At 48.6% G+C, this 10,954-nt stretch overlaps 1 protein-coding gene across 1 annotated transcript; it reads right to left on the reverse strand.

The window, feature by feature from the left end:
• Positions 1-1,460: 1,460 nt before the first annotated feature.
• Mrps24 (mitochondrial ribosomal protein S24) lies at positions 1,461-6,004 on the reverse strand. Its single transcript, XM_050141248.1, has 4 exons — positions 5,905-6,004; positions 5,749-5,817; positions 5,552-5,663; positions 1,461-1,907 (listed from the first exon to the last, which is right to left on the reverse strand). The coding sequence occupies exons 1-4, from the start codon at positions 5,941-5,943 to the stop codon at positions 1,624-1,626; spliced, it is 504 nt and encodes a 167-aa protein (XP_049997205.1). The 5' UTR covers positions 5,944-6,004; the 3' UTR covers positions 1,461-1,623.
• Between the last annotated feature and the right edge of the window lie 4,950 nt (positions 6,005-10,954).

The raw sequence follows: 10,954 nt of genomic DNA on the forward strand, positions 1-10,954 counted from the left end.
GACCCAACAGCCTGAAGCTCCCTCTCACCTCTGCATCTCCCCAGCTTTATTGGCCCTTGGAGTACAGATCTATGAGCACGTCTTGGAGCTTTGAGTGACCAAGTGGCTGGAAAGGTCTCATTCACTCCCACCCAAGCAAGACCTGCTTTTCACAATTCTTCTAGCAGGTCTGTCCTAAGTTACTCGGCATCTTGAAGGCAGATGCAATGAACACATTGCCTCTTCTCCAGGAGGGAATGATGCTTGAGACAGACGGTGGGAGTAAGGGCATCCCAGAGCCAAGTGTGGTGGCAGAGGCACGACCTGTTGGTTCAAGGCCAACCAGGACTATAGAGTTGAAATCCTGTCTCAAAAATTAGGGGCTGAAGAGATGCCTCAGCGGGTAAGAGCATTGGATGTTCTTCCAGAGGACCCCAGGTTCAATTCCCAGCAACCACATGACAGCTCACAACTGTAACTCCAGTTCTGGGGGAGCTGATACCTTCACACCAATGCACATAAGTTAATTAAAATAATAAAATTACAAATTAAATGTGCCTTCAGGCTAGTACATAACCCTGTAGGTTACTGTCACCTATTGTCAGTGCACGGAGTCCCATTCCCCAGGACATACTTGACATCAACTCATATTGGAAGCACACCTATTTAATATTTGACTTAACATTTAGTAGACTTACCCAGAACTTACAGTTTCCTTAAGGCCCAAAAGAAAAAGGATCCAGAACTAGAGCCATTTAGGTATTTGAAGGGTTTGGAGGTTTCACCCCCACTGTAGAAATCTGTAAGTGGCCCTTTTGGTCAAACTCCTGCACAAGGACTCTATGAAGTATATCCCATCACCTCAAGTTCCCTGCAAACCCTGTGCGCCTCTGAGACCCTCACTCATGCTCCCACTAAAGACAGCTACAGAGATGGCTTCTTCGTCAGCTAAGAACTACTGTAGAGGACCCAGGTCAGTTCTCAGCACCGGTCCAGACTAGTTGGGTCAGAGTTCCAGTCCCACGGAGAAGATTGAAGACCAAAATAAGCAGAGATGACAGGAATCAAAAGCTGGGCCAGGAGAGCTACCAGCAACACAGCTCTTCACACCCCTCACTCAGGGAAGCAGAAGACAGTCAGGACATCTGACAGGACCAAAGCCCAGGTATCTCAGGCTCCCTCTCAGTGAGGTTCACCACGGAATGGCAAATGCAGCATCTGACCACATATCTAGGTGGGAAGTGCCAAGTACCAATTCCTACACTACAGGCCCCCAGGTCCTGGCACCACCCTGGCTGAGGGACAAAACACCTACATCCCAACATCAAGACCTCCAGGCAGTCTCCAGCCCAGTGTAGAACCCAACAGAGCACCCACGCTGGGCAGCTCAGTCATGTGATTCCAGCTCCTAGGACATCCAATGTTTTCCACTCACATGAACACACAGACACACCAACCCACATATAACTAAAAGTAAAATCTTTAAAAGAGCAGAAAGGGTCTTTATTCAACAGCAGCTTGGAGCTGATGCCGCCATCCCAAGATCTATTTCACTTCTCTGGATCTTTGAAGGTTCCACCTCGATTCAAGAGACAGCGCCTTTATACGTACTTGTACACAACCTTGATCAAGAGATAGCGCCTTTTATATGTACTTGTACACAACCTTGGAGGGTACAGTTTGAAGGTGGAGTCGCACAGGACACTTGTAAAAGTGTGACAACAGAGTCTCACTGTAGCCCACAAGAAAGTAGAATTTGTGTGCTGGCAGCTGCCTCAAGACAAGGGCACAGATGTCCACTTGGTTGGCCCGGCGCTTCAGAACGATCTGGTCAGCCAGGCAGCCTGGAAAGGTGCCCAGCATGAATTTTCGGAGGAAAACATCTTCCACTGTTCTCTCTGCAGCGTGATCTTCTCCATCCAGGTTACCTGAAGAGGATGCAATAGAAGAGTCAGCCAGGTGCAGATCCACCAGACCTGACATTCAACAGGTCTGAACACTCAGCTCTATCCTTGCCCCAGCCATTCCCCTTTTCTTCTGGGGAAGACTAACATCTTAAAATTCAAAGCACAAGGATACCAAGATGGCTCAGCAGGGAAAAACGCTTGCTGTGAAAGTCTAACAACCAGAGTTCAACCCCCAAAGCACACCTTAAGAAGCCAGATGCACTTTCAGTGCTGTAGCTGCCTTTGAGTCCCTGTGCACTCCTCCATGAAGTAATCCATTAAACTCATTAGTCCACACCTCCCCACAAAAACGTCAGATGCAATCACACACATCTGCAAGCCCAGCAACGTGACAGGTAGAGGCAGGAGAATTGCCCAGAAGGCTGGAGTATAAACCACAGCAGACCCTGCCACTGCTCTACACGGCAGCTTCTCCACTTAGCTCTATATCCCTCCATCTCTCTCTCTCTCTTTCTCTAAACCCTTCCTCAGCTCTGTCAAACTCTGGACAATTAGGTTACATTTTCGGGGCCTGACCCATTCTCAGAACACATGATAAGTCATGTAGTTTCTCTTCAGCTAGAGAAGTCACATTGACTGGCCAGTGAGTAACGCTTGGTCATTCACGTAGCTCTTTCCCAGACAAAAAAATGACATTGGAACTCAAGACTTCACAGTAACAGGTAATTAGCTGGACCTTGAGTCGTAGGAAATACATGCAGAAAGTCCATTGCGGCAGGGAGCTGGCTACTAAAGTTCCTTCAAGCTCTGACCCTGAATCAGCAAAATGCCAGGGGAAATGACCTTGTGCATTTGTCTCTAGAGGCAACCAGCCTGCTATGAATTTGTTCCAGAGTCTAAAGTTAGCTGTCTACGTAAAACGTTATCTTTGACTCCTATGTCAGCCTGAGTAATGCAAAATATCCTAATATTATTTCTATTGGTCAGAATTACACAGATTAAGCAGAAATCGTCTTCCTAACCATCCACAGCTGTATGTACGCCCAATAGATGGAATATATAGATGAGAAAAACACACAAGCAGTGGGAAAACAACAGTGCTTAGGGAAGAAATGAAGTGGAACATGAGAAAAATTACAGACAGGAGCAGCCGGTTTCCACAGCCAGTGACCCCATGGACTTCACCAGGTGAGGCTCCTCAACAGGGAGTTATACATCTGGTGGGTCGACTTGTTAAATACTAGCTGTCATCTGCTGTGTATAGTCACGGCAGCTCTCAGCACCTGGGTACCGGCAGCCATGCAGTATAGTTTCAAAGACTCCGACCTCAGGGACTCAAAGGTGTATCTTACATGTTTTATGGGATGGAAAGGGCTGGGCATTGAGCCCAAGAAACTGTATTTTAAATGTTTTACATGTGCATCCTATTGAATGTTAATTCAAGATGAGAACACATACTGAACAAAACACATCCTCATTAGTTCACGACAGTTATGTTCTATCTACACCATTACGCACTGACTAGTGAGTTCTGAGCCACTGCCCGGTGGTCATTCACAGCAAGCTTTGTACAAGCCTCTATCAACAGATTAATACATAACTAATTTTATGTGTCCTTCTATTTAAAGGCACTGCTAATATATATGGTTGACTCACTAATATTGAGCTCTAATAACCCAGGCCTAAGTAAAGTTTACCTAATAAACATTTTCTCCATAAAGCATATCAGTCATCTTGAGCTCACAGGAACTTGAGAGAGCATTTCAGGGTCAAAGTGTCATACCCCAGTATAGGGTACAGTAAAGGTTGAAATATGGCTCCAGACCAAAATGACACATTGACCACCTAAGCTTGTTCTACTTCAGCTGGGAACCCACACGTGAGCCTTGCTCTGCCACTCCCCTGAATGACCCTGAATGACTTTGGGGTTACAGATGAATTTTAATCTGAGCCCCGCAGACAGCTCAGCAGGGGTATAGACTACTGCACTACTCTGAGGACCTGAGCTCGGATCCCCAGAACTCACACATAGGTTGCCTTAACAGTGACACCAGCAGCTGTAATCCCCATGTTCCCACTGTGAGATGGAGGGCAGAGGCAGGAGAATCCCCAGAAACATGTGAACTTGCCTGGTACACACAGCTGTTGACAACAAAGAAACCTGTCTCAAACATGATGAAGTCTGCGATGTCTCGACTTTCACATACATGCAGTGTCATACATGTACAAACACAGGTTAGATATTTTACACACGAATAAGATATGTACAGATTATTAAATACACACACAGCCGGGCGGTGGTGGGGCACGCCTTTAATCCCAGCACTCGGGAGGCAGAGGCAGGCGGATCTCTGTGAGTTTGAGGCCAGCCTGGTCTATAAGAGCTAGTTCCAGGACAGGAACCAAAAGCTGCGGAGAAACCCTGTCTCGAAAACACACACACACACACACACACACACACACACACACACACACACACACAAGGGCTGGGAGTTGAAACTCCAGTATCTAAAAAATAAATAATCGGCTGATGATAGGGTGCACACCTACACGCACAGCACTGGGAGTTCCAGGCAGCCTGAGGTGCACTGCCAGGCTCACATAAAGATGGTTCTGCAGGTAACGATCCCTGGGACCCATATGGTAGGAGAGAATTGACTGTGACAAATCACACACACACATATACACTGCATAAAGAAATGGAAATGAATTAAGAAAAATAAAAAGTAGGAGAGGGTGAGAAAACAGCCGTCTGCAAACATGGGTGAGTAACAAAGACCGAGTGTGGTACGTCTGCGCAGTCTGTGCTTTGCATTATTAGGGCTCTCTCTTCCCAGGTCTAGTATTCTGCGCAGACTCCACTACCTCTTCGCCTCTGAGTTCTTTCACATCTCTCTAAGTAATGTTGAATCTTGTTTGTAAGCATGCAGATACTGCCTTCTCTGGAAGCTCAATGGAGACCTTAACTCTCACTGAACAAGGAACGCATCCTAATCTGTGGGTCACACTGTAATGCGTGCAGGTGTGCTTGTCGTTCTCCATTTCCATTTACTTGTTACTTACTATTTTTTTTGGCAAGATAGCAGCTCTTTCGAGACCGGCTGGCTAGTGACCCCAAGGGCGGCCTGTCGCCATCATCCTCACAGCCCTGAGCTGTAGTCACAGGCCCACCAGTTTTACAATGAGGAGCCGGGCGGGTCCTCATGCGAGAGCGACACTGCACTTTACTAATCTTACTTTTCGCCGGGCAACAGGGGCGCACGCCTTTAATCCCAGCACTCGGAAGGCAGAGGCAGACGGATCTCTGTGAGTTCGAGACCAGCGTGGTCTACAGCGCTAGTTCCAGGACATGCTCCAAAGCCACAGAGAAACCCTGTCTCGAAAAACAAAAACAAAACAAAACAAAAAAACTAATCTTACTTTTCCAGCCCCATAACTCGATGTCTTTTACTTTTATTTAACTTTATTTTTTCTTGCGACAAGGTCTCACTACATAACCATGGCTAATCCCGAGTGATCCGGAGTGCTGGGATTAAAGGCGTTCGCCATCACGCCTGGCCCCATTACCCAAAAATTCGGATCTCTGCCTTAAAGAACAGGTTAAAATGTCACCCGTGCCACCGTTTCAGTCAGACCGGGTGGTGATCCGTCCCGGGTGCCCTCACCTGTGTGCAGCGACAGCCAGCCCTTTCGGTGCGCAATGTGGTGCGGGGCGTGCGCCTCCTCGTAGCTCACCGGCTTGTCCCCCTTGGCCACACGGACTCGCGCCGCCCGGTTCTAGGAGCAAAGGGGCGGTCACGGGGCAGCCGGCCTCCTCCCCTCCCCCAGATCCCCAGCCGGCGTGGCGGCCCGCTGCACTCACCTTGGCGCACACCGCGGAGGTGTGCAGGGCGCGCCAGGCGCAAGGCAGCTCCCAGCTGCACGCCAGCACCTGCGGAGAGACCGAGAGTGAGCGGACACCGGGCGGCGCCCCAGCCCTCCTGCCCGCCCATTCGCTGCCCACTCGCTGCCCACTCACCCGCCGCCCCAGCCCGCGGACGGACGCGGACGCCGCCATATTGGACGGGCGCAGAGCGGGACGCGCCAACGCGCAGCCGCGGGAAGGAGGCGCCGCGGGGCAAGAACCAATAGGAGGAACCCGGGCAGGGGGCGGAGCGAGGCGTGTCGTGGGCGGGTCGGGTGCCGCCCGCTAGACTGTTGGATTTTAAATGCGAGAATTTGATGATATAAAACATGAGATTTTTTTACCCTCAAGGAGCAGGTAGTAGGCGAGGCTTCGCGCCAGCCCTTCCGTGCTCCCACCCTAGCCAGCGTTTTTGCCTGCAACCCCAGCATCAGCCTCCCTTGGCCTGGGAATACAGTCGTTGGCCTTCGTCTGCGCAGATCCCAGAGAAGAGGTTGCTGGGCTGACTCCTAATCTTTTAAAGTGAGGGGAAAGAGAGGCATTGTATTGAGGGTGCTTCTCAGCGGCAGAGCCAGACAAGGAAGACAGTTTTTAAAGGGCAAGCAGATTTATGAGAATGTGACAGGGCCAGCTAATGCTCAAGCTAGAGCGGTGCAAATGTAATTAGTATTCAGAAATTATTAAAGGCGCGGGGAGCAGGGGAGCACAGTGGATATTTTACTTTAGAACTCACTGTTCTAAAGTACATGGACGGACTCTGCTGTCTCGCTCTCATGTAACAAAATCTACTAAGAATGGCAGGCGCCTTCAGAAGCGAACTCCTTTTAAACAGCACCTTGAAGGCATCCTTCCGGCAGGGCTTAGTGGTATATGCCTTTAATCCCAGCACTCAAGAGGCAGAAGCCAGCAAATCTCTGAGCTGGAGGTCAGTCTGATCTACAGAGAGAAATCCTGTCTAAAATAAGAAAGAAAAAAAAAAGGCACCCTTTCCTTTATTTCAGATAAATGCTCAGGAAACGGACCGAGCGTGCATGAATCTCTCTTATCCAAAACTTTACATTTTTAAGCTTATGCGCCATGACTTTTGGCTAACCATACCCAAATACATGTCTACTGTTTTTTCTTCTTAAACCAGGACTTTAAAATGGGAGTGGTCATGAGCACTTTTAATCTTACGACTTGCAAGGCAGAAGCGGATGGATTCATAACGAGTTCAAGGTAGGTCTACATATGGAGTTCCAGGCCACCAGAGCTACATAGAAGACCCTGTCTCAAAACTAAACTAAAAGAGCATGATCGGGAATGCACTCCCCTGATAGTACTTACGATTAAGCCAACTCCTATAACAACATGTACAGGTTCTCTGGGTAAAATCCTCACTCCTTCCCTGTTCAGGAAGGGCACTGCTTTGGGAATAACTCTGTTGCTACCTTGCCTCTTGCAGGTAGGCAATGTTTTTCAAGACATGGTCTCCTATAGCCCATACTTGTCTGGAACTCAATGTGTACCAGAAGCTAACCTTGAGCTCCTGATCCTCTTGCCTCTGCCTTCCAACTCCTGAGGTGTGTACCACCTTGTCTGGTCACAGGTAATAATAAATCTTTCTCTACTCTTATATCTTGGCTATATTTATTTTGACTTCACGCTCGCCAAGAGGCAAACATGTTACATTTGTACAGTTCACCCTGGGTTCCATTATGTAGAAATGGAACATCTCATCCATAAGGGTTAGTGACATGGCTCAGCTGATAAGGCACTTGCTGCCCAAGCCTGCTGCCCTGAGTTCTATCCCCAGAGCCCTTGTAAAGGTAGAAGGACCAGAGGACCTCCCTGTGGTGGTATGAATGAGAATGGCCCCATTAGGCTCCAATCACCAGGGAGTGGAATTGTTGGGGAAGGATTAAAAGGTGTGGCCTCATTGTGTCACTTAGGAGTGGGCTTAGAGGTTTCAAAAGCACAACTAGCTCCCACCCCAGCCTGCAACTTGGGGATCAGATGCAAGTTCTTAGCTACTTCTCCAGCACAGTGTCTGTACCTGTCTGCCTGTGTGTTGCCATCACCATGACGATAAATGCCTCTGAAACTGTAAGCCAGCCCCCAATTAAGTGCTTTCTTTTGTAAGAGTTGCCTTGGTCATGGTGTCTCTTCACAGTAATAGAACAGAAACTAAGACACTGCCCCACAAAGCTCCACATGCCCCTTGAGTTAGCATGCACACACATGCACATACATGCACACATATATAAAAATTTAAAAAATAACCACTTCTTTGAGCTGTTAGGATGAGGAAGGTTTTTAATAGTCAGGCATGATGGCTTACTCCTATAATCCCAGCACTTGGGAGGCTGAAGCAGGACTGCTTTGAGTTCAAGGCTATTGTCATGTATACACAGAAGAGAGCATTTAATGACTGGCGGCTGGAATTGGTTCTGTCTGCCTCAACTGTGTGAAACTAACCACATTTGGCTGTTTGGGATATGCCTGGGTCAACTGGTGGGGTTCGCACACCGGTGTTTCCTGAGGGAAAAGGATTGGCCCTCCAGGGTGGGAAATAGATGGTTAGTGCCCTCCATGACCGCGAGGCAGAGGCAGAGTGACCAGTCTGTCGACTCCCGTCTGGTTAAAATTTCTTTGACCACTGAATCTGGGTCCTTCATCTGAACCTCACTGGGAGTATTTTATTCTCGATGTTTTTTAGCCTGCAGCCTCCTGTTGTCTCAGATACTGGATAATGGACTTACAGGGGCGTGGCCTTTTCCAGATCCAGTCACTTGCAAATGTAAAATCTTGTACTTTTTTCTAAATAATTCTAAGATGTTTTCCTTTTTAAAGTTTGCATAAAGTGTGATGGTTTTATAGTTTGACAAATTATACAAATTTGCTCCAGCATGGAGTAAGAGATGGTATCCAGCATCTGAACTGCCCAGATCCAAACTTGAACTCACTTCCTCGCTGTATAACGTGAGCAAGGACAACCTCCCTCTGTCCAAGCTTCCTCACTTGTAAAATGGGGTCAGTAATGGTTACTGTGGGCTGGGGGTGGAGCTCAGTGCTACCGCACATGTGCAAGGCTTTGGGCTCCCTCCCCAGCACTTGAAACAAAATGGGGGGTTGGAGAAATGGCGCAGCAGTTAAGAGCACTGGCTGCTCTTCGGAGGACCTGGGCTCAATTCCCAGCACCCACATGGCAGCTCACAACTGTATAACTCCACCTTCAGAGGATCTGACACCTTCACACAGACATACATGCAGGCAAGACCTCGATAAACATAATAAGGGAAAAAATAAAAACGTGAAAACTAATACCATATTCCCACAGAGACGTTAGTGTCCTGAGTCTAGCTGACTGTTTGAGCCTTTGGTTTGTTTTTGTTCTCTTTGGCCTTTGAAGAAGAGAAAGAACAGAGCCTTGAGTCTCATAAAAGTGAAGTCATAAACTCGACTCGGGTGGCTGCAGGACATGGAGACTGCTTGGCTTCTGTGTCCCCTCGAGCAGTTAAGTGTGTTCTATTAGAGACAGCAGCATGCGGGGGGGCTTCCTCCATCACCCCTCACTGTCTTAACTGAAGCACGGGCTCTCACAGAGCCTCTGCAGCCCTCACCAATTCAGCTAGTCTAGCCTGGCGGCTTGCTCCAGGGCTCCTGTCTTTTCCTTTTGTCTTGTTGTATGAGACGTGAAGCTCTAACTGGCCTACAGAAGCAATCTGCCTCTGCATCATGCATCACCAAGCCAGGCCCGCCTCCCTCCCTTAAGCAATGGGATGACAAGCTTTTCTGAGGATTTTAGGTCTCCCAGTTCTGATCCTCATGCACAGCCAACACTTTACCTCCTGGGCCATTTCCCCAGCCCAACCAGTGCAAATTTCATTTTTAACATTTGTGTGTGCTGTCTGTGAGTGTATGTCCGGTGTGTGCAGGTGCTGTGGAAGCCAGAAGAGCGCGTAGGGTCCCCTGGAGCTAGGGACTTGTGAGCTGCCTGGTATGGATGCTAAGAGTGCAGGGCCTCTGGGAGAGAAGAAAGTGCACTTAACCACTGAGCCATCTCCCCAGCTCCAGGTGGGGACTTTCTAAGGGAGATATTTCTTCTACAGCATACACTTGTGTTAATGCACTCTGTCTTCCCAGACATCATGCTGAAGTATCTGCAGGCTTTACAGATGAGATGGTGGAGGCTCCAGATTCACATAGTAGCCAGGTGCAGGCCTTGTTCAGAACCTGCACTCTTGACGTATCTGGAGTTCACTTTTGGTACGGTGAAAATTCAGAACCATGCTAGTATGAGGGGGTGACCCCAGCCTTTGGGGCTAGGTGAGTGGCTGCTGGGTATGGAGCAGCCTCAGTTAGGAGCAATCTCCACATGAATGGCCACAATACCCCTCCAGGCTCAAGGCCACGCTGGAAGGGTGCATTGCTTTCTGATATGAGTTCTTGTTCTTCGCATGACAACCAGTAGCCTGCGCGCTCAGAAGACAGAGCCCAACCAGCCTCATCTCCGTGAGAAAGCAGGTGCATGTTCCTTTTGAAATCCCCTCAGAGATTACAGTTTGCAGTGGAATTGTGAACTAGTTTGGGATGATGATGATGATTATGTGTGTGATTATTGCCTGCATGCATGTATTTGTGCCTGGTGCTGCGTGGGAGGCCAGAAAAGGGCATCAGTTATGAGCCACCATGTAAGTGCTGGAACAGAACCCAAATTCTCTGCAGCAGCAAGCACTCCAACCACAGAGCCATCTCTCCAGCCCATGAACTAGTGTCTTAACTCATCTTTTGGGGAGGATGCCCCAAACCGCTATCTGCAGACCTTTCTGAGGGAAAGACCATGGCACTTTTCTGCCCGGTCCACCGGGTGGAGGAAGACCCTAGCTGCAGTCCAGATGTCTTAAAAATGATCTGTCTGTCCCTGCATAAGCAACAGTGTTCAAAGGCTGAGCTGTGGGGTGACTTTGTGCAAGAGCAACAGTCCAGCCAAGAACACAAGGCATCACGAGAGTTTAGAAAGGTGTCTTTCTCACTTTCCCGTGGAGCCCAATCTGGTCTCTAGTTCATGGTCATTTCACCTTGGCCTCCCAAACCATGCAATCCAACCGTGGGTGTTCTTTACCACTTAGTGAAATCAATTCAGAGGGTCTGACACTCACTTTGTAAACCTGCTTCCTGGTAA

Source organism: Alexandromys fortis, unplaced genomic scaffold (genome assembly GCF_014885135.2).
Source record: "Alexandromys fortis isolate MF-2015 unplaced genomic scaffold, M_Fortis_MF-2015_v1.1 scaffold_7, whole genome shotgun sequence".
In the NCBI taxonomy this organism is placed as follows: Eukaryota; Metazoa; Chordata; class Mammalia; order Rodentia; family Cricetidae; genus Alexandromys; species Alexandromys fortis.

What these genes read in the sequence shown, in the direction of transcription:
- Mrps24 (XM_050141248.1), bottom strand. Translation starts at nt 5,943, where the DNA reads ATGGCGGCGTCCGCGTCCGTCCGCGGGCTGGGGCGGCGG. An exon ending in CCTCCGCGGTGTGCGCCAAG is followed by an intron (nt 5,664 to 5,748) that starts GTGAGTGCAGCG and finishes CTTTGCTCCTAG; the next exon opens with AACCGGGCGGCGCGAGTCCG. An exon ending in CTGGCTGTCGCTGCACACAG is followed by an intron (nt 1,908 to 5,551) that starts GTGAGGGCACCC and finishes CATCCTCTTCAG; the next exon opens with GTAACCTGGATGGAGAAGAT.